The 24,407-nt window shown below is 42.9% G+C and overlaps 1 protein-coding gene across 1 annotated transcript in view; it reads right to left on the bottom strand.

Moving 5' to 3' along the window:
- flii (FLII actin remodeling protein) overlaps window positions 1-24,407 on the bottom strand; it is a 69,492-nt gene that overhangs the window by 26,761 nt on the left and 18,324 nt on the right. Inside the window, exons 11-16 of the mRNA XM_078240381.1 lie at window positions 19,948-20,095; window positions 17,906-18,039; window positions 15,507-15,719; window positions 10,605-10,784; window positions 6,846-6,925; window positions 5,340-5,414 (exon numbers count right to left, since the gene is read on the bottom strand). Coding sequence (XP_078096507.1) covers window positions 5,340-5,414; window positions 6,846-6,925; window positions 10,605-10,784; window positions 15,507-15,719; window positions 17,906-18,039; window positions 19,948-20,095 — 830 coding nt within the window. The remainder of the gene's footprint in view (window positions 1-5,339; window positions 5,415-6,845; window positions 6,926-10,604; window positions 10,785-15,506; window positions 15,720-17,905; window positions 18,040-19,947; window positions 20,096-24,407) is intronic.

The following is a 24,407-nucleotide window of genomic DNA, read 5'->3' as shown; positions in this document are numbered from 1 at the left end:
AAACAAGGATTGTAAGAAAAGGGAGAACCAGCCGTGGATAACGAAGGAAATAAAGGAGAGTATTAAAATAAAAACAGCTGCGTACAGAGTGGCCAAAAATAGTGGAGAAACAAGTGATTGGGAAAAATTTAAGAAACAACAAAGAGAGACTAAGAAAGCGATAAAGAAAGGAAGGATAGACTATGAAGCTAGGCTAGCAATTAATATAAAAAATGATAGTAAAAGTTTTTATAAATATATAAAAAGGAATAGAGTGGCTAGAGTGAATGTTGGACCCTTGGAGGACGAGAGGGGGGAGTTAATAGTGGGAAATGAGGATATGGCTGAGTCTTTAAATAAGTTTTTTGTGTCGGTCTTCACGGTGGAGGACACAAATAGTTTGCCAAATATTAACGATAGAGGGTTGGCAGCAGGAGAAATACTTAATACAATTAATGTTACCAGAGAGGCAGTGCTGGGTAGACTAATGGGACTGAAGGTGGATAAGTCCCCGGGTCCGGATGGAATGCATCCCAGGGTATTGAAAGAAATGTCAGAGGTAATAGTGGATGCGTTAGTGATTATTTATCAAAACTCGTTGCATTCTGGGGTAGTGCCGGTTGATTGGAAAACGGCTAATGTTACGCCGCTGTTTAAAAAAGGAAGGAGACAAAAGGCGGGTAACTATAGGCCGGTCAGCTTAACGTCTGTAGTAGGGAAAATGCTGGAATCCATTATTAAAGAGGAGATAGCAGGGCATCTGGATAGAAATGGTTCGATCAATCAGACGCAGCATGGATTCATGAGGGGAAAGTCGTGCTTGACGAACATGTTGGATTTTTATGAAGATGTGACTAGGGCGGTTGATGGAGGAGAACCGGTGGATGCGGTGTTTTTGGATTTCCAAAAGGCGTTTGATAAGGTGCCCCATAAAAGGCTACTGAAGAAGATTAGGGCACACGGAGTTGGGGGTAGTGTGTTAAAGTGGATTGGGGACTGGCTATCCGACAGGAAGCAAAGAGTCGGAATAAATGGGTGTTTTTCCGGTTGGAGGAAGGTAACTAGTGGCGTGCCGCAGGGATCGGTACTCGGGCCGCAACTATTTACCATTTATATAGATGATCTGGAGGAGGGGACGGAGTGTAGGGTAACGAAGTTTGCAGACGACACAAAGATAAGTGGAAAAGTGAATCGTGTGGAGGACGGAGAAGATCTGCAGAGAGATTTGGACAGGCTGAGTGAGTGGGCGAGGATATGGCAAATGGAGTATAACGTTGAGAAATGCGAGGTTATACACTTTGGAGGAAATAATAACAAATGGGATTACTATCTCAATGGAAACAAATTAAAACATGCTACCGTGCAAAGGGACCTGGGGGTCCTTGTGCATGAGACGCAAAAGCCCAGTCTGCAGGTACAACAGGTGATCAAGAAGGCAAATGGGATGTTGGCCTATATTGCGAAGGGGATAGAATATAAAAGCAGGGATGTCTTGATGCACCTGTACAGGGCATTGGTGAGGCCGCAGCTGGAATACTGTGTGCAGTATTGGTCCCCTTATATGAGGAAGGATATATTGGCATTGGAGGGAGTGCAGAGAAGGTTCACCAGGTTGATACCGGAGATGAGGGGTTTGGATTATGAGGAGAGGCTGAGGAGATTGGGTTTGTACTCGTTGGAGTTTAGAAGGATGAGGGGGGATCTTATGGAGACTTATAAGATAATGCGGGGGCTGGATAGGGTGGAGGCGGAGAGATTCTTTCCACTTAGTAAGGAAGTTAAAACTAGAGGACACAGCCTCAAAATAAAGGGGGGTCGGTTTAAGACAGAGTTGAGGAGGAACTTCTTCTCCCAGAGGGTGGTGAATCTCTGGAATTCTCTGCCCACTGAGGTGGTGGAGGCTACCTCGCTGAATATGTTTAAAGCGCGGATGGATGGATTCCTGATCGGTAAGGGAATTAAGGGTTATGGGGATCAGGCGGGTAAGTGGTACTGATCCACGTCAGATCAGCCATGATCTTATTGAATGGCGGGGCAGGCTCGAGGGGCTAGATGGCCTACTCCTGCTCCTATTTCTTATGTTCTTATGTTCTTACACAATGTCCCAGACACTACCATCCATGGTTATGTCCTATCCCACCAGCAAGACAGACTCAGCAGAAGTGGTATCACAGTGGGGAGGGTGTTGAGCTGGGAGTCCTCAACGTAGACTCTGCACATCATACAATCTCGGTGTCAGGTCAAATACGGGCAGGGAAACCACCTGCTAATTACCACATACCACACCCCTTTTACCTGGTGAATCAGTACTCCTCAATATTGATCAGCACTTGGGAGGAACGACTGAGGGTGGCAAGGGTACAGAATGTATTCTGGTGGAGGACTTCAATGTCCATCACCAAGAGTGGCTCAGTGACACCAATACAGACTGAGCACTCAAGGACGTAGCTGCTAACCTGGGTCTGCCACAGGTGGTTAGGGAATCATCAAGAGGGAACAACAAATTTGTTCCAAACTGCCTGTCACAGACGCATCTGTCCATGACATTATTGATAGGAGTGACCACCGCACAATCCTTGGAGATGAAGACCTGTCCTGACGTTGAGGACACCTCCATTATGTTGTGTGGCACTACCACTGTGCTAAATGGAGTTGATTCTGAACAGATCTAGCAACTCAAGGCTGGGCATCCATAAGACACTATGGGCCATCAGAAGCAGAATTGTATTCAACCACAATCTGTAACCTCATGACCCGGCATATCAAAGAATGCAGGAGGGCATGTCAGGAGCAGCACCAAGTCTGGCTACAAATGAGGTGTCAACCTGGTAAAGCTACAACACAGGACTACTTGCGTGCCAAGCAACATAAGGAGCAAGCAATAGTCAGAGCCAAATGATTACACAACCAATGGATCAGATCTAAGCTCTGCAGTACTACCACATCTTGCCATGAATGGTGGTGGACAACTAAATAACCCAATGGAGGGGGCTGCTCCACAAATATCCCCATTCTCAATGATGAGGAGCCCAGCACTACAGTGCACAACATAAAGCTGAAGCATTCACAACAATCTTCATCCAGAAGTGCCAAGTAGATGATCCATCTCGGCCTCCTCCTGGAGTCCCCAACATCATCGGTACCAGTCTTCAGCCAATTCGATTCATTCCACAGGAAATCAACAAGCAGCTGAAGGTACACAATACTATGAAGACTATGGGTACTGACAATATTCCAGCAGTAGTACTGAAGATTGGGCCCCAGAACTTGCCACGCACCTAGGCAATATAACACTGGCATCTACCCGAAATGTGGAAAATCCTGTACACAAAGCAAGACAAATCCAACCCAGCCAATTACCACCACATTAATCTACTCAGAATCAAAAGGTGATGGGAGGGGTCAGCAACATTGCTATCAAGTAGCAATTGCTTAGCAATAACCTGCACACTGACACTCAGCTCCCAACCTCACTACAGATTTGGTTCAAACATGTGTTCAAAAGAACTGAATTACAGAGGTGAAGAGTGTGTGACGCTCTTGACTTCAAGGTAGCACTTGGTCGAGTGCAGCAACAAGAAATCCCAGCAAAACTGGAGTCAATGGAAATCAGGAGGAAAATGCTCTTCTGGTTGGAGTCATACCTAGCACAAAAGGAAGATGGTTGTAGTGGTTGAAGGTCAATCATCTCAGTTCCAGGACATCAATACAGAAGGGTACTGTCCTAAGCCCAACCATCTTTAGCTACTTCATCAATGGTCTTCCTTCCATAAGGTCAGAAGTGGGGATGTTTGCTGATGATTGCATCGTGTTCAACATAATTTGCAACTTCAGATACTGAAGTCATCCATGCCCAAAAGCAGCAAGACCAGGATAACATCTCGGCTTGGGCTGGCAAGTAGCCAGTAATATTTGTGCCACACAAGGACCAGAAAATGACTATCTCCAACACAAGAGAATCTAACCATTGCCCCTTGACATTCAATGGCATTAACATCGCTGAATCCCCCACTATCAACATTCTGGGGGTGACAAATGACCAGAAACTGAACTGGATTAGCTGTATAAACACTGTGGCTACAAGAACAGGTCAGAAGCTGGGAACCCTACAGAGAGTAACTCACCTCTTGACTTTCCAAAGTACCTTCACCATCTACGAGGTACTGGTCAGGAGTGTGATAAAATACTCTCCACTTGCTTGGATGAGTTCAGCTCCAACAACACAAGAAACTCGACTCCATCCAGGACAAAGCAGCCTGTTTGATTGGCATCCACAAACATTCACTCCCTCCACCACTGACGAACAGTGCTGCCATATGTATCATCTATGTTAGAACTCACCAAGGATATTTAGACAGCACCTTCACCACTTAGAGGACCAAGGGCAGCAGACACGTGGGAACACCACCATTTGGGAATTCCCCTCCAAGCCACACACCATCCTGACTTGGAAATTTATTGCCATTCCTTCACTGTCGCTGGGTCAAAATCCTGGAACTGCCTCCATCACAGCATTGTTGGTGTACATACACCACATGGACTGCAGAATCACCACCACCTTCCTAAGGGCAGTTAGGGATGGGCAATAAATGCTAGCCCAGTCAGTGATGTCCACATCCCATGAATTAATAAAAAATATTACAGTTTAAGAAAACTGGAGGGGGAAAAAAGCGGCAGAGCACAATGGGTGCAAACTCACACTTCGAGTTTTAGGCTCTTGATTCCCCTAGTCAGAGGGAAAGAAGAAAGAAAAAATGTTAAGCATCTCACCAGCCCACTTGCACTCATTTCCCAACAGCCATTCCACCAACCTGTTTTCCTAAATGTGCTAACTCTTGCTAAAATGCAGTTCCATAGACATAGCCTGACCCTACTCTGAAGGTGCTAACTCTTGCCGGAAGATGAGAGTCCTCTATCCTCCCCACACCCAAGTGACCCAGTTGACTATTCTTTATATGTGAGCCAAGACAACATTACAATCATAGAAACCATCGCTAATCATAGCTTAGCATCCTGCTCAGCACATTGTTGCCATTAGGAAGCTAACTGGGCAAGTAAAACTATGCCCACTTGAATTATGAAAAACACACAATGCAGTCATAGCTTCTGCCCTTCCTAACTCAAGCCATTTCTGGAGAAAGCAAGTCATTGCTGGCTGCAGGTCTGTGACTGCTGGCTAGAACATTTTCTGGTGCTGAAATAAGAATACAACAAAACGTTGAGTGGAGTTTTCCTGTAATATACGAACATCAAGGTAAAGAAGCTCAGTGTTGCAGAATGATTAAACTACAGCTTGGCTGATTAACATGAAATGATTGAGAGTCACAAATCTGAACAGTGTCAAATACTGTACTACATACCGAGGATCCAAAGACAAGGCTTTAAGTGGAACGGACTCGAGCTTTATGTTCTTCTTACCATAGCACCGAAATAACCTGTGTGGGAAAGAAAACTTTATAAAAATGGCCTGCAATTTCCTTTTTCAAATGCTCCAGATAAGTCAAGAACAATAAATTACAATTCGCAAACTGGAGGATTTGCCTTTAGCGAATAAAGCTACTACACCAAGAAACAAATGCATCCCCAAGCTTTGGGGAAAAACACAGGTCAAGTAAAAACTTTAATGAAGTTATTAATAGACATTAAAAAATAATTTAATGGCTAGTTTATAATCGGGTCAAATTGATGCTATTTACTTTGCTTGAAATTATATTTTGGAAATTCAATTACTGACAGCAGCAGACAACTTCCATTTCAAAAAGAGCTTTCAGCAATGAAATTGGTTAAACAATTCTAATAGGCAACTGTTTCCATGGGGAAATGTCATTAGGAGATGCTCACTTATGTTGCCACTATAAATTCCTGTGTTCATTATAATAATAATCACAGAATTATGATTTTAAAGTCGGAAATACACCTGAGCACCAATTCAATTACATCTCATCTCTTCAACTCATTTGACTTGAAGGTTACACTTGGGATTTTTACTTGCACCTCATGTGCAATACCATGGATAACTAAACATATTATATAATTATATTAACATTCACATACAAGATTTTAGTAAAATACAAGAATCTGCTTTTCACTAGAACTACGAAAACACATTTATGCAGGTTACAGATTTGGTCCTTTCGATTTGAGTTCATGGAGATAAGTTGTGACTTATGAGACACTATAGTCCAATAGTCCGGACGACTTCTTCAGTTCTCTGCTCAAAGGTTGTTCTAATCCACAGCAATGCGATCTCCACTAAGTGTAAGGTGAAGAGAGGTCCCAAATCCACCCCAACTGGAACGTTGATTGAACCCCGTGCTGTTAATTTAATCCATACCAGCCGATGAGCCAACCGGCCTTCTAAGGAGTCAGAGCTGCTGTGGCAGCAGACATTTTTACATCCATACTGTAGCCTGGAGCTATGGATAGTGATGGTAGAGGCTCCAGTTCCTTTCCATCAAATGGCTGACCAGAAATCATTCCCACTCTCACTGCCTAGCACTGGCATATGTTGGAAGGAATGACAAGTCGATATTCAACTTGTTCTGCCACATTATGAACTCACCTTCCCTGGATATCAAGATCTGGAGTGGGACTTGAACCAAAAGATTCTGGCTCAGAAGCAGGGACGTCGCCCCCTGCACTACAAGACCTCTGGTAAGGACTAATGGAACAATTATACTGTGACAAATTAAAAGCAAAAGGCAAGAAAAATATTGCACAACATTAAAGCATGCCCTCTAAGTATGATCTTTTGCTAACTGTGTTGGTAAAAAGCTAAACAACCTTATAGATCAACAACTCCATTCGCAAATTCTGACTCTTCATTCTGCCATCTATATTAGAAAGCCAATTCTCCTCTCCTTTACCTGGTGATGTACTGCGTCTCTTCCACTGTGTAGAAGCCACTAGCTGTTCCCCCTTCAATGTAGGAAATATTATCAAACACCTGCAGGAAAAATAAATATTAAAACTATCAAAAATTATACATTTGTTTAATAGATATCAATTTGATAAAGCTGAAATCTGTCTACAGTATAATGCATCTATCAACTCCTGTCTAAAGGGGGCAAGTTGCCACACCACATTAGGTGAAATCATAAATCGCAACAGGAGCTTCAAAGTAAAACTCAGTCTAACAGTCCTACAAATATTCACAACGATCTCTGAATTGCTACTGCAAGGGAGCTTTTGAAATTGACCATTCCAAGCACCAAACTATCAAGAAAACATTAATACAATAGCAAAATACTGGAACCCAAATAGAAACAGAAAACGTTGGAAATACTCAGTAGGTCAGGAGGCATCTGTACCATTTTAGAGCTAATTAAGTGCTGTATTGGTGTCAATTATTTAAACACTACAATCATAACTTTAATACTAAAACATTACGCAAAGAGGAAGCATACTGTGCTAGAATTCCCAAGGAGTAGCAATCACAGTCCACTCCTTTTAACTTGCTCAGTTCTCATCCGCACTTCTGACCTGGGCTGGTGAGAAGTGTGCAGTGTACCTGGATCCCGAGGCCTTCTAGTGCATGGCAGCAACATAGGGGCAAGTTAAGCCAAAACCACTTTTTCAGCTTTAGTTGCCATAAACCAAGGTCTCCATGATTAAATACCCAAGGTAAGTGGATAGGATGGGTCATGGGGATCAGTGCCATATTTACCCAGGCTCCTTCCAATTTTTCCTGGGTAATTATTCTGCCAGGAGAGTCAGAACTATTCAAAGTCTCCGATTTAAATCAGAGTATCAGATGATTCCTGATGCAAAGTAATTGCCCATTGGAAGTTTAAACTTCCCAGGCAATTGTCATTGTTAAGAACCAGATCAGAAACTCCAAGGTATTTCACGAAGTTAGCCTAGACTCTAACGTTTACATTTGATTTTGGCATTTAGGGCGAGCATAAGACGTTTCACTCCAGGTATGATTCAAGTGACCCACTAGGAAGCTTTCATCAAATCAAAATTTATTTAACACAGTCAGAATATAACAAAACATTTAGCATAACTTTTACCAATTAAAATACATAAACATGACAAAATTTAATTCTGAACAGCTAGCTATCTCAATTGTTCCAATTTAGCAGTACCCCCACAGATATGAATCCTTTCTTTAGAACCAGTTAGCAGAGAAACCAAAGAAGCTTATGTAGGTATTAGATTTCCAGCCTTTTGACACTTCTGGAGAATGATCCAGACAGACACTTGTCTTCTAATTCTCATGCAGCAACTTCTAGAGAAAGCTCCACCCTCAAACAGTAGAATCTCAGAGTAAATGGCTTATTTTGTGGTAGATTCCAGTCTCCACTTCAGACAGAGCAAGAGATAGGGAAAGCAACTCTCTCCAAAAATCGCAAAAGCAGATCAAGCTCTCTGTGTAAGCCTCGCTGTACCCAGTCATATGACCTTACATGTCAATCAATCTCATCAAGCACTATTCTGCAATATCCCAGGGCAAAACACAAAACAGAACGCTGCATTAGTTCAGATTAAACAAACATTGCATCAATTAAGACCAATTATGTTGCTGCAGTAACAGTACAGTTCTCCAGACAAAACGGCTCTGCTAAAATGGAAGGGATGAGTGACACATTCAGCACAGAAACATGATTAAAATGCATTTCTTAAAGGCACAGTATTGTCATACCGTGCACGAGGACTTCCAGAGCCCCCCAGTGTACATTGCAGCACAACCACACACGGTCTCCCACCCATACCTGTCCTGGAGATCGGTATGCTTATACAAATCCTTAAGATGTAAGCAATTAAATGCACAAAGAACAAAGAAAATTACAGCACAGGAAGAGGCCCTTCAGCCCTCCAAGCCTGCACCGACCATGCTCCCCGACTTAACTAAAACTCCCTACCCTTTCGGGGACCATATCCCTCTATTCCCATCCTATTCATGTATTTGTCAAGATGACCCTTAAAAGTCACTACTGTATCCACTTCCACTACCTCCCCTGGCAACGAGTTCCAGGCACCCACCACTCTGTGTAAAAAATCTGCCTCGTACATCTCCTTTAAACCTTGCCCCTCGCACCTTAAACCTGTGCCCCCTAGTAATTGACTCTTCCAACCTGGAAAAAAGCTTCTGACTATCCATTCTGTCCATGCCTCTCATAATCTTGTAGACTTCCATCAGGTCGCCCCTCAACCTCCGTCGTTCCAGTGAGAACAAACCAAGTTTCTCCAACCTCTCCTCATAGCTAATGCCCTCCATATCAGGCAACATCCTGGTAAATCTTTTCTGTACCCTCTCCAAAGCCTCCACATCCTTCCGGTAGTGTGGCGACCAGAATTGAACACTATATTCCAAGTGCGGCCTAACTAAGGTTCTTTAAAGCTGCAACATGACTTGCCAATTTTTAAACTCAATGCCCCGGCCAATGAAGGCAAGCATGCCGTATGCCTTCTTGACTACCTTCTCCACCTGCGTTGCCACTTTCAGTGACCTGTGTACCTGTACACCCAGATCCCTCTGCCTATCAATACACTTAAGGGTTCTGCCATTTACTGTATATTTCCCATCTGTATTAGACCTTCCAAAATGCATTACCTCACATTTGTCCAGATTAAACTCCATCTGCCATCTCTCCGCCCAAGTCTCCAACTAATTTATATCCTGCTGTATCCTCTGATGGTCCTCATCGCTATCCGCAAATCCACCAATCTTTTTGTGTCATCCGCAAACTTACTATTCAAACCAGTTACATTTTCCTCCAAATCATTTATATATATTACAAACAGCAAAGGTCCCAGCACTGATCCCTGAGGAATGCCACTTGTCACAGCCCTCCATTCAGAAACACACCTTTCCACTGCTACTCTGTCTTCTTTGACCGAGCCAGTTTTGTATCCACCTTGCCAGCTCACCTCTGATCCTATGAGACATCACCTTCTGCACCAGTCTGCCATGAGGGACCTTGTCAAAGGCCTTATTGAAGTCCATGTCCCCACCCTTACCAATCATTGCTGAAGTCCACTGCCCTACCCTCGTCAATCATCTTCGTCACTTCCTCGAAAAACTCGATCAAGTTCGTGAGACACGACCTCCCCTTCACAAACCATGTTGCCTCTCACTAACACGTCCGCTTATTTCCAAGTGGGAATAAATCCTGTCTCGAAGAATGCTCTCCAATAATTTCCCTACCACTGATGTAAGGCTCACTAGCCTGTAAGTGAGGTCATACCAATACAAACAGGCCACAGAAGTCACAGGGTTTGGCCTCAATCTTCAGTAACTTAACTGACCTCCGTAAAGATGCTATAATTAATCTAAACAAAGAAAGATAAGAATTTCCACTCTTCATCACCAGCAACAATTCTCTGGAAAGCATATTTATGGAAACAGAGAAAGACAGAATCCACTTAGCTGTGCTTGAATATCTCGCCCACATTCCTGGTCTAGGCTTATCCATGAAGGCAGCTGCTTTGGTATATTGCTAATGTCTATTACTTCCAATTAATCAGTATTTTGATAAAGTAGGAAGATACTGGATTTGACGAAAGTATATGGTACACAATAGTGAATAATTCACATCAATCAGGCACATTCCAGATAACAATTGAGACAATATCGATACCCAAATGCAATCACCTTCTATACTTAACCACATACTGACCAAACTAAATTCTTCACTCTCATCGCCCATTTCCTCACGGATTGTCCTGCACTGCGCACCGAGGAAATTCCGGAGATTGACAGCATGGATAGCAGCACAAGCTTTCTTATCCATAGTAGCCTCTTGCCCTATCCAGTAGAAAATTTGCCAGTTCAAAGCACCATTTTCATCAAGGTTCGTCTGCAAAATATGATAGCATTAAGCATTACAAAATAAAACTTCTAAACCATTAAAAAAAAAGAGGGCAAAGAGTGAAAGGTTGTAACCAATGGTTGGCAACTGGATAACAAAAATTACCATCAGCACAAGAACTGCAGAAGTTCAAGAGGGTCCACCATGATATTCTCAAAAAATTTATAAAGAGTCTATTAATTCAGGATTATCAATAGATGAATATGGGTGGTGGTGGGGGGGGGGGGGGGGGGGGTGTTGTGTTGATTGTATCAATTGATAGTTAAGTACATAGATGCGAAGTGCATTGATTAAATGGTTACTTGAGCATATATAAAAGAGAACTGACACAGCATAGCGGAGTCAGGAGATATATACCTATAAAGTTTCACTGTGAATAAATCTATTCCAAGTGCTGGTTAGGTGCATTGGCCATGCTAAATTCTCCCTCAGTGTACCCGAACAGGCGCCAGAGCGTGGCAACTAGGGGATTTTCACAGCAACTTCATTGCAGTGTTAACGTAAGCCTATTTGTGACACTAATAAATAAACTAAAAAAAACTAAAACTAAAGACTGGCTCTGATGATTTCCCTCAACTAGCCATCAGGAGTATAACAAAAGGTGCAGGAAATGTTTCCACACACACAGTTGGAGCATGGGACACATCACAAGTTGTAGAATAGATGACATCATCAACAAGGAAATTGTGTTTTTTGAAACTGGCAGATCATAAAGGGAAGCAGAGAAATGGGTTTGCAGTAGATTGCTCCAACTAAAGAGTTGGCACTAGCACAATTAGCTAAGTGATCTCCCTCAGTAGTGTAATTGTTATAATTGTACACTCGGAGAATCAACATACAAAAGTGATGAAGAAAAGATGCAAGTTTAATGGTGTCTTTAAACCAAACCAAACCAAACCAAACTGTTGAGATGTCAAGGGAAACAGTAGGTAAATGTACTGTATAGCATAAAACTGAGTTATACTGCTTGGTAAGGCAGCACTAAGCAGCTATAATTGGCCACACTGTTCTTGGGCGAGGTCGAAAGCTTGTGGGGAGGGACAAGAAAGTAAGTGAGAATAATGGTTTCTACTCGCAGGGTTTTTCAAAGCATGTAAATTGTGCAAATATCAAGGAAAACAAACACTGGTGCTACCTTTCAAGGTGAAATAGTCTATCACTACTCAGTCTGGGTTCATCTACGAAGAATAGCCACTCAGATAGTGAAACTTCCCAATGTCTGTGGGAGCTCATACCACTACCAATTAGCATTTTCAAGAGGGGTGGGATAGAAGGCCAGGGAAGAGCTTGCAAGCAGCAACATTCAGTTATATCTCAAAAGGGAGCTAATTTTTCAAAATAGGATGGACATGGGACATGGCAATGTGTTAACAGTTAGCTGTATTTTTAGAATTTATTCTGTCGTAAGATCTCATGGAATACAGGGGAAGGAGGCAGGTTAGATCCAAAATTAGCCCAGTAACAGGAAAGAGAGTGTAATGGTCGATGAGCGTTTTCTGCAAATGGAAAACAGCTTTCAGTGGTGTTCCACAGGGCTCAGTGTTGGGGCCCTTACTGTTTGTTGTATATATTAATGATTTAGACTTAAATCTGAGTGGCACGATTGAGAAATTTGCAGGTGACACTGAAACTGGCCGTGTAGTTGATTGTGAAGAGGATTGGTGTCGACTCCAGTATGATATCAATGGTTTGATTGAGTTGGCAGAAAAGTGGCAAATAGAATTCAGTCTGGAAAACTGAGGTAATGCATTTGAGGAGGGCAAAGCAAGGGAATACTCAATAAATGAATAGATATTGAGAGGGTTTAAGGAAGTGAGAGACCCCGGAGTGCATGTCCACAGGTTCTTGAAGGTGGCAGAACTAGTGGTCAAAATGGTCAAGATAGAATATGGAATGTTTTCCTTTATTGGGCGAGGTATTGAATACAATAGCAGGGTTGTAATGATGGAACTGTATAAAATGTTGGTTTGGCAACAGCTGGAGTTTTGTGCACAATTCTGGATACCACATTATGGGAAAGGTCATAATCACTCTGGAGAGAATGCAGAGGTGATTTATAAGTATGTTGCCAGGGCTTGAAAATTGCAGCAATGCAGAGGTTGAACAGGCTAGGGTTGTTTTCCTTAGAACAGAGGAGGCTAAGGGGTGACCTAATTGAGGTGTGCAAAATTAAGAGGGACCTAGACTGGGTAGACAGGAAAGACTTGGGCCGTGATTTTCCCACCCCAAACCGTTAATTTTTTGGCATGTCGGGCCAGGAGAATCGCGCATGCGTCCCTGATGCACACGCATCTCCCAGCAACAGATATCCGGCGCAGTTGGGACCACACTGGAATTGAGTGTGGAAACCTGCAGAACAACAGGTAAGTGATTTTAATCTATTTTTAATGTAATATAAATGTCATTATCGGGTCCAGGAGTGGATTTTCTAGGCCCAATAACATCTCCCACCCCGCCAGTACAATTTCACTCCGGCGGGGTTTAGAGTAGCTCTCCACTTTGGGGGAACTAGCAGGAGACCCCGCTGGAGTGAGGTGGGGGGGGGGGGGGGGGGGGGGGGCAATCGGGACCCGTCAAGGAGTCAGGCAGCAGGGGGTGCCCCCGGGAATGGGTGCCCTGGCAGTGCTAGCCTGTGCCCCGGCACTGGCTAAGGGGCAAAGTGCCCATGCCCAGGGGCATCTTGGCACTGCCCACCAGGCAGTGCCAAGGGGGCAAGGCCTGGGGGCAATCGGAGAGGGTGGGGGGTCCCATTGCCACTCTGCATTGGGATCAATCGGGGCTGTGGGGAGGCCAGCGATCGGGGCACACTGGCGGGTGGGGTCTGCCTCCTGTTTGGTGAGGGGGAGAAATTGTCACTGTCAATTTTGAGGCGGGTTGACTAGCCATAACTGCAATCAACATCTGTAAACAAAATCTGATCAGACTAACATTACTTGACCAGTACTATAGTTTTGAAATGTTAAAACCTTGTCAGTCTAAGTAGTTTCTGTTGCAAGTGAGGTATTAAGAGCAAATTACTTTCCAAAAAGCCATGATATTGCCATTAATAGCTTAACTACTTGAAAATACTTATTATGCGTGCCTCACCTCAGAGTTTTTCTTCAAAGAAACCAACCTCTATGATCAAAGAAGGGTTAAAAACCAAATCTGGCCAACAGTCCTATCTGCAGTTTTGATTTTGAGGATGTGAAATGGATTCAACAACAACTTAGATTTATATAGACCCATAAAAAAGGGTCGTGATGAACTTCATAGGACATTGCAAAATGAAGTTTGACACTGAGCTACATGGGTCAGACGTCCAAAAGCTTGGTCAAGGAGGTCAATGTTAAGAAGCATCTTAAAAAGGAGAAAAGCGAGGTGAGAGGAGAAGACAGTATTCAAGAGCCTGGGGCCCAGGTTACTAAAGGTAAGACCACCAATAGTGGAGTAATTGAAATTACTGATGCACATGAGGCCAGGTTTTAGCGGAGCACAGATAGCTTGGACAAGAGTTGTGAGGCTGGAGGAGGTTACAGAGATAAAGAGAGGCAAGACCATGGAGAGATTTGAAAACAAGGATGAAAATTTTAAAATCAATATGTTGCTCGATTGGGAACCAATCTGGGTCAGCAATCACTTGGGTGATAGGAGAATGGGACCTGCTACAAGTTAAGACACGGGCAGCAGAGTTTTGAATCACCTCTATCCACAGAGGATAGAATGTGGAAGACTAGGCAGGAGAGCACTGGAGAGTTGAATCTAGAGGTAACGGTGAGTTGAGACAGAAACAAAGTGAGGTGATGGTGCGGAAGTTGGAATAGGCAATCACAATGATGGCATGAATCTGAAGCTCATCTCAGGATCAACTGTGACACCAAAGTTATGAGCAGGCTAATCTCAGACTGTGCTAGGAGAGGAATAGAGTCAGTAGCTAGGGAAGAGTGTTTGAAACAGGGACCATAAACAATGGCTTCAGTCTTCCCAATTTTTAATGAAAGAAAATTTCTGCTTATCCAATATGATAATTCAGCAACAGTAAGAGGTGATGCTGAAGTAGAGGTGGGTGTTGTCAGTGTACATGTGAAAACGAATGCTTTGTTTTTGAATGATGTTTCTGAGGGGCATCCTGGAGATGAGAAATAGGAGGGGGCCAAGGATAGATCCTCGGGGGACACCAGAGGTGATAGCGTGGGATGAGAATAAAACCAGGTGAGACAATCACAACCAGCTGGACAGATAATGCTCATCAGGGACCTGTTTTAAAAAAAACTGGGAAGAACTACTAGATTTTGCACTATTGTTTTCAGTGGAATTTAGGTTCCCTTCAAGTTAAACATTGGATTGGCCACTACAGCTTGCTTATAATTATTTTTCTTATAAATAATCTGGAATCGTGTGGCATTTTCCACCTTTCCAACAGAAAAGCTCTCAATCTTTGTTGTATTGTACAAAGTTAATAACTGGCCCTGTAGTCCATTGATGTGACAGTACAGTAAAACATTGATCTGTTTATGGATAATGCCTGCTAAAAGCCTGAATCGTACCTTGTCACAAAGTGCATCCTTGGGAATACAAATAGGGCAGAAAAAAGGCAAAAAGGAGAAATTTTTAATCTTATTGAAAATAAACTGACAATAAAATTTTCAATTGAGCAAAATTCATGTCTGGACATTTACATGAATTCTGCTGAATTGAAAATTCTATTATTCTCTTTCCAGTTATAGTTACCTTCAGCACAATATAACAGTCTGCTTCATAGAACTTTCCATGAAAAGCCTCGTCAATTTGAGTTGGAATAAAATTCTCAATATGCCAAACCATAACCCCTGGAATCTGACCAATATCCTCAGTGAAGAACTCAGAGTAATCAAGTGGAGGCTTCTCAAGGCCTTGATCCCAGCGCCTGGTCTTCAGGTCTGTGCTCTTCACTTCCCCCACCTCCTGCAAGTAAACAGGTGCCTTAGTCATGGAACAAACAATTTTAATGCCAACTTATCAGTATTTACAATTGGAAAACAAAGAAAGTTCATGTAGCCTCCCCCATTTGCATTAGAGTGGAAACTCTTCAGGTAGTTCAATGGGTAAATACTATTTGAGATGTACTGCTAAGCCACACAGATCAAGACGGGCCATATTTGATCTCCAATCCATTAGAGTACTACAACTCCATAGTGTCGAGGAAAAGAACTATATTCAAAATAGTCAGGAATTTGGTGAAGAAAAATGCAAATTATGATTTGGTAGTGGAACATGAGGCTGATAGCTCACCAATAAATCTGCTCTCTTGTAGCACCCCTTTTAGATGATTCCACACCGAAAAACATATTTTTTGTATGCTAATAAAGTCTACTGATATGAGGAATCACTCTCAATAGTAACCATGGCCAGAATTTAATGGTCGCTGTGATGGGCTCGTACACTGGCAAGTGAGCACTGGCAACCCCTCCAAGTAAGAAGTTTAACAACACCAGGTTAAAGTCCAACAGGATTATTTGGTAGCAAAAGCCACACAAGCTTTCGGAGCTCCAAGCCCCTTCTTCAGGTGAGTGCCAACTTATCACCACTCACCTGAAGAAGGGGCTTGGAGCTCCGAAAGCTTGTGTGGCTTTTGCTACCAAATAAACCTGTTGGACTTTAACCTGGTGTTGTTAAACTTCTTACTGTGTTTACCCCAGTCCAACGCCGGCATCTCCACATCATGAACCCCTCCAAGGCTATTCGGGCCTTCACCTGATGCAATTTAATGTTAATCAGTCTGGCAATAAGTTCCTAGTCATAGTCGGGGAGTTTCCCACCTCAGAGCTGCTAGCCAGAGGCCTGCAGTTTTTCAGTATTGGCAACACCACTGGGAATTGTGGCCACTATCAGACTTACAGTAGACCCAGGCTCTAAAATGTCACCCTGAAGTGAAGTTAAGTGAGACAAAAATCGCTAGGGCCAGTCAGGAAGGTCCTGGAAGGGGTACATGGGGAGGGAGGAAGGTGAGTATAAAGGGAATACAGGGGTCTTCACACCAGATCATCTCTGTTGGGCATAGGCTGCCGAAGTACGAGACTACCCCCTCGCCAAGCCTTAGGCATGACTGCTAGGGTTTATCTGGCAAGTTGCCCACCTGCCACAAGTACAATACCAGCCATTATGGGATGAGGCCCTTAAGTGGACCTTAAGTGGCCACTTAAGGACCTCCATTTGCCAGCAGGTAGGAAGGCCAAGCTTGATCTTTCCCACCCTGGACTTAAACCAGGAGAGTTAGGAAAGTGATGGAATCTCTACCCGCACCTTCACACTCGATTATATAGGCCCCCACCCTCAATGTGCCTATGTGGTTAGGAGGAGCATTAAATTACACCCCATGTTCAACTGTGCAGTTGTCTCAGTAGTAGCACTCTGACTTCACGAGTCAGACGATTGTGGGTAGAATCTTCCAGCTCCGCCCACCACTGGGACAGTCAGGTCCCACTGAAAGTCAATGGACAATTGGCTGACCCGCTGCATTCCCCAATGGCGGGTCCTGCCATAGTGGGGTTGGAAAATCCAGGCCTGAATGTTCAAGCACTCTAGGGACTGGTGCCCAAATCAAAGCTGACAATGTGTTGTTGCATTGTTGTAACTGGCATCCTCATTCAACTACTTAAAAACATAAGAGTTCTCTCACTGTCCTGGGCAACACGCATGTTAATATTCATTTTCAAATTAGTTGATGTCACAACTGCACAATGAGAAAAGCAAGAAACAATTGGTGACATTTTTCATTAGAAAAAAAGAAACCAATAGATTTTGAAATCTTGATCGACACAAATGCTGGGATGGATAAAATGATGAGTGAATCTCACATAACCAGATACATGTAACAAATAGAAAATGTTCTGGAAAGAGGTTCACTGTTTTAAATGCAACACTGCTCATTCTCTAAAAACACAATCTTGTAGATTAAGCATTTTCCAAGATTAATATGCAGAAGTCTGCCAATAATCCCAAAATGCATTAAAAGGAAGATGCGCAATCTATATAAGTGAGCTTGAAACTATTAAACAGAGTTACACGTTAAAAGCCTGTAACATCAATACTTTTCTGCATCAATTTTGCTACATGCTTTCAAAGATTAAAATTATTCCTTTACTACTTGCCTCCAATTTTTTGTTTTTTTCCTGTGCCACATCACTCATTCCTTTTAGCACTTGTTTGGCCTGGTCATCTTGAGTGGAGTCCTTCCTTCTCCGTAGACGCATTTTGCGGGCTATTGGATCACGAGCAGTGACTCCTATTGTCAGGAAAAAAAAATCAACCATTAAATTCAACAACAACCTTCTGTTTAACCCCATTCTCCTGACATGTGGTTGTTGGGTAGGGACACATGATCCTAACTAGATCATATAGCCTGATGATATACCAGTCATAGCTTGTGTATAAAAAACAACCACTTGAGGTACTGAAAAACTTTGAATACCCAAAAAAATATACAATACTCCAGAGGGACTTACTCAGAGGGGGGTACAGAAGGAGTACCCAGGAAAAGTCATGCAGTAGAATTTGGATCTGAGGCACATTATCAAAACAGACTAAATCAAGTTCACTTTATATTTAATCCATGGTGCACATGATCTAGGAATGTTGGATAGAGTATTGAAATAGTGCTTCCCTGCATTAACACCTTTCATCTTGAGAAAATGTTACAGACATCCTGTGGTGCCACTGCCACTGATGGCCTGTAACAGTTTTTGATATTATCTGTACTCCTGCTCATCACACATCTCCAGCAGAGTGCTCCGGCTCACTACCCTCTCCCCACGAAGTGTAATGCACACCATGCTACTGTTCCTTCATATCAGTGCTCACTGCTGAATCAATCCAAAAGCAAGGAGAAATCTTATAACTTACAGACACAACTTTATATGCAATTTTTATAATGAAGTTTTCCCTGCATCTGTGCACAATATACTCAATTGGCATCTGAATCATGCCATATTAGAGATGGCTAAACATCTCCGATGGAATTTTCCATTCTTAAACTGTTGACAGTTAATTGTCACCATTCCAGGTCACACTGTTACAACAAAGTGGCATTTCACCATTTGAAGTGAACAATGTCACAGTTCCTGCCATGTAGCAGTTTCCAAATCTTCAGTGAAACTACTACATAATTTCAGCCTAAATTCTAATGTTTAAAGAGTTCTCATCCTTCTATATTTGGTGTCTTATTTTCCCATTATCTTATCTTTCCATTCCTTCACTGATCTTCACCACAAGTCTCCATTCCAACTCTGGCCTCTGGCTGCATTTCCACCTCCAGCCCTGGCTCCCTGGAGGGGTCTTCACTTCACTGTCCTTTCCTCATTCTCTCACCTCCAGCTGTGCTCCCAGACATCCTTCCATTTTGTCCTTGCAATTAACACTATTTCCCTCCTCACAAATGCTTCAGCTTTATCAGTCTGCCCATACTCACCTGGCTCCCCACTTCCTCAGTTTCCATTAAATTACCATTTTAATTTTCAAACAGCTAACCAATGAAGCATGATCAAATTGGCATTCAGAGCCTGGTAAGCGAGGAACACCATGCAAATGTTTGATTTTTGTACATTTAAAATACAAATATAAACCAGGAAAAAACCTGCTTAAAAAAGGGTTAGAAAATAATCTTCCAAATTGTATTTAAAGTTTTATTCCACATAGGCATGAAGTACAACAAATCAGTTTGTAAGAAGTCTGGGAGTGGGGCTAGGGGTGAAGAATAGCAGTTATAGGAGGGAAAGGGAAATCACATGGAGGCATGATTGACTACAGGCTGAATTATTGGGAGGGCAGGAAGAAGCAAAAATATAACAAGAGCTGGGTTTAAGTGCCTACATTCTAACCCTGCTGTGACCCACTTTAACTCTCCGCACCTTCCTGGTGATGATCCTGACTCCACCTGACCCAAGAGTTTTCGTCAGACATTGCTTCTTTCACTGACCTTCAATACCTCACTGCCGGAAACTACTGACTGGGCTCCAGCCCCTCAACCTCCTGTCACATTTTGTTGCTGACATCCCCTTTGTTAACATCCCCTTTGTAATAAACAGGGTGTCTTTCAACTCACTCTGAGCAATGCCACAGGAGACCAATATTCTATAGATGATTGAACAAAGTATCTTCTGGAGCTGGAGGGTTCAGTGTATAAGAATAACTATACCTCCGCCAGCGGCTGCTACTGTGGCTGGTGATGCACCAGCCAATCGAAGCTGGTTCTGCAAGGAGAAATCAATGTTGTAAAACTCTGCTGTCTGATCCACTGGTTTAGGAGGCATAACCAAATTAGGGTTCTCCCGAACATCCAGAACCTAAGATATAAAACAGAAACAACATTTAATCAGTATTCCCCTCAACATAAATTCTCCGTGACTTCTGCATGCTGTTGATTTACCCCAATGTTTCAGCACTCTTGTTTCACATATTCATCAATCTTTAATACATATTTTCAGATAATCTTTCTAAATTTATTTTTTAATTAATTTCCATTCATGCCTTCTAGTTCTCTATCCAGACCTACTTTGAAATTATCTGGATTACTGCCTAATAATCTACTTTAAGAGTGTAAAGCTTTCTGTAATGTTTTGTCATAATTCATTCCCTTTATACTCATTACTCATAGAAATCATAGAATCATAGAAACCCTACAGTGCAGAAGGAGGCCATTCGGCCCATCGAGTCTACACCGACCACAATCCCACCCAGGCCCTACCCCCACATATTTTAACCCACTAATCCCTCTAACCTACGCATCTCAGGACTCTAAGGGGCAATTTTTAACCTGGCCAATCAACCTAACCCGCACATCTTTGGACTGTGGGAGGAAACCGGAGCACCCGGAGGAAACCCACGCAGACACGAGGAGAATGTGCAAACTCCACACAGACAGTAACCCGAGCCGGGAATCGAACCCAGGACCCTGGAGCTGTGAAGCAGCAGTGCTAACCACTGTGCTACCGTGCCGAGAATTACTGTTCTCTACCTCACTTTCCTTCTTTAATGCTCTCCTTAAACCCAACTCTGACCAAGTTTTTCTTCATCTGACTTAATATTTATTTTTTCGCCCAGTGTTATTTCTTATTTTATTACGCTCCTATGAAGCTGTTTATTACATTAAAAGCACCAGACAAGTTGCTGCTGTTCTTTTATCACACAAATATATCTACATTTCTGAGAGAAGTACTGAAAGTGAACAGCCACTTCCCAGACCTTTTGCCTTGGTCACTTGTTGAAAAAAAAGTTCTAACAGTTTATGCAAAAATAGAGCATACTGATTCAATTCTCTAAATTATGATGTGAACACTACAATTGGCCTAAACTCTGAGTCAGGGAAACAGTACTGGATGGAGAAAATTACTAATACAGAATTCCAAAGCAACAGCTCCAGCTTGGAGAAAAAACATAAAAGACATTCTGTAGTGCAAGAATCAAACTTGATAGAAAATATCCAGTTGAACAACAGCATTGAAGTCTTCGCGTTTGATTGGAAAAAGAAAAGACATGCATTTATCCTGTATCCTGTATCTGAGGTCATCATTGCTGACGTCAGAGCAGCCTTCTCAAAAGTCAACCCACAGAAAGCAACTGGCCCAGATGGGGTACTCAGATGAGCACTCAGGGCCTGCACGGACCAGCTGGCTTACTTGCAGACATCTTCAACCTCTCCCTACACCAATCTGAGGTCCCTACCTACTTCAAGAAGACAACCATTATCCGGCACCGAAGAAAAGCAGGCAGCGTGCCTTAATGACTATCGTCTGGTGACTCTAACATCTATCACTATGAAGTGCTTCGAAAGGTTAGTCATGGCACAAATCAATTCCTGCCTCTCAGATTGCTGGATCCACTACAGTTCTCCTATCGCTGCAACAGGTCCACAGCAGACGCCATCTCCCTGACCCTACACACAACCCTGGAACACCTAGATAACAAAGATACCCATGTCAGACTCATATTCATAGATTACAGCTCAGCCTTTAACACCATTATTCCTACAAGACTCATCTCCAAACTTCGTGGCCTGGGGCTCGGCTCCCCCTCCCCTCTGCAACGGATCTTAGACTTCCTAACCCACAGACCGCAGTCAGCAAGGATATGCTACAACACCACCTCCACAATCATCCTCAACACCAGTGCTCCACAAGGCTGTGTCCTCAGCCCCTTACTATACTCCTTATATACCAATGACTGTATGGCTAAATTCCCCTCCAACTCGACTTTCAAGTTTGCTGATGACACCACCGTTGTGGGTCAGATCTCAAACAATGACGAGACACAGTACAGGAAAGAGATAGAGAATCTGGTGAACTGGTGCGACGACAATAATCTCTTCCTCAATGTTAACAAAACGAAGGAGACGGTCATCGACTTCGGGAAATATAGTGGAGGACATGCCTCTGTCTACATCAATGGGGACGAAGTAGAAATGGTTGAGAGCTTCAAGTTTTTAGGTGTCCAGTCAAGTTTTAACCTGTCCTGGTCCCTCCACGCAGACACAATAGTTAAGAAAGTCCACCAATGCCTCTACTTTCTCAGGAGACTAAGGAAATTTGGCATGTCGCTACAACTCTCACCAACTTCTACAGATGCACCACAGAAAGCATTTGTTCTGGTTGTATCACAGCTTAGTATGGCTCCTCTGTCCAAGACCGCAAGAAACCACAAAGGGTTGTGAATGAAGCCCAGTCCATCACTCAAACCAATCTGAGGACATGTACCAATCGACTCAAAAACAGCTTCTCCCATGCTGCCATCAGACTTTTAAATCAGCCTACCTCGTATAAAGTTGGTCTTTCTCTACATCCTAGCTGTGATTGTAACACTTCATTCTGCACTCCTTTCCTTCCCTATGTACTGTATGCTTTGTCTGTATAGCACACAAGAAACAATACTTTTCACTGTATACTAATACATGTGACAATAATAAATCAAATCAAATTATGTAGAGCCTAATGGCATCTCAAAATATTGCAAGGGCTTATCATGCAGTGAATTTCATGGAGGTGGAGGTGGAGTGATTACTACAGTAGCCAATTTGTGAAATGGGCAGGGGGTAGCATAGTGCTAATGTCACTAGATGCGTAACCTAATGGTCCAGGTTAATACCCTGGGCACACAGGTTTGCATCCCATCAAAAGAGTTGGTGGAAAAGTCTGGAATTGAAAGCCAGTACTGGTGCCAAACTATCAATTGTCATAAAAAACAATCAAGTTCACTAATGTCCTTTAGGGAAGGAAATCTGCCTTCCTTATCCAGACGGGACTCCAGAAGTGGCTGACCATAATTCCCTCTGAAATGCCCTTGCAAGCTCCACAGTTCAAGGACAATAAGGTTGGGTAACAAAGGCAGGCTTTGCCAGAGACACATCCCACGAAAGAATTTTTAAAAACTCAAGGCTCATTATTTATGTCTTTAATGTAATAAAATATCCCAAATTGCTTCACAGGAGCATTGTAAAGCAAAATTTGAAACATAGCTTCACAAGGATATAGGAAGATAAATGATCAAATGATTAGTTAAAGAGGTAGGTTTTAAGACACATCTGAAAACGATAAAAGAAAGAACAAGGTTGTGGTGGCTTTGGGAAGAGGTTCTGGGGTTTAAGAGTCTAGAAAACTGAAGACATGGCCAGCAATGGTGGAGCAATTAAAATCAAGCTGAGGAGGAGTGAAGTCATGTGAAATTATGGAGATGGAAACAGGCAATCTTGGAGATGATGGAAATGTGGGGTCAGAAGCTTATGTCTATATGAAATAGGACACCAAGGTTTAGCACCAGACGGTTGCATGGAAAAGGATGGAGTAGGTAGATATAGAATTATGTTGCAGGCACCATTGAAATTCACTTTTCCCAATATCAAATTGGAGGAAATTTCTGCATAATCAGTAGGAAAAGCAGTCTGATAATTTAGTGACAGTGGAGGAGTCAAGAGAGGTGGCAGTGAGGTCTAACAGGGTGTCATCAGCAAACTTGCAAAAACAAAAGCTGAGCTTTTGGATGTTGCTGCTGTGGGACAGCATGTAGATGAGAGAGAGGGCCAAGGTTGGATCCTTGCGAGGCACCAACAGCGTGGGAGTCAGAAGAGAACCAATTTTATGTGATTCTGTGACTCTGATCAAACACAAGAATGGAATCAGATGTGCAGTTCCAACCAGCTTGATGATAGCAGAGAGGCGGTAAAGGAGATTGATGCGGTCAACTGTGGCAAAGGCTGAAGACAGGTTGAGAAGAGAAAGAAGCTATTAGTTTACCTTTGTCATGTCACAAGCAGTGGTTAGCACTGCTGCCTCACAGCGCCAGGGACCCAGGTTCAATTCCGGCCTCGGGTCCCTGTCTGTGTGGAGTTTGCACATCGTCCCCGTGTCTGCGTAGGTTTCCACCGGGTGTTCCGGTTTCCTCCCACAGTCCAACGATGTGCTAGTTAGATTGATTGGTCATGTTAAATTGACACTAGTATCAGGGGTAAATATGTGGGGTTACGGGAATAGGGCCTGGGTGGGATTGTGATCGGTGCAGACTTGATGGGCCAAATGGCCTCCTTCTGCGCTGTCGGGATTCTATAATTACAAAAAAGGTAATTTGTGATCTTGATAAAGAGGCAATTTGGTACTGTAGCAGGGTAGT

Source organism: Mustelus asterias, chromosome 23, assembly GCF_964213995.1.
Source record: "Mustelus asterias chromosome 23, sMusAst1.hap1.1, whole genome shotgun sequence".
In the NCBI taxonomy this organism is placed as follows: Eukaryota; Metazoa; Chordata; class Chondrichthyes; order Carcharhiniformes; family Triakidae; genus Mustelus; species Mustelus asterias.
This window is presented reverse-complemented; position numbering and strand designations above follow the sequence as displayed.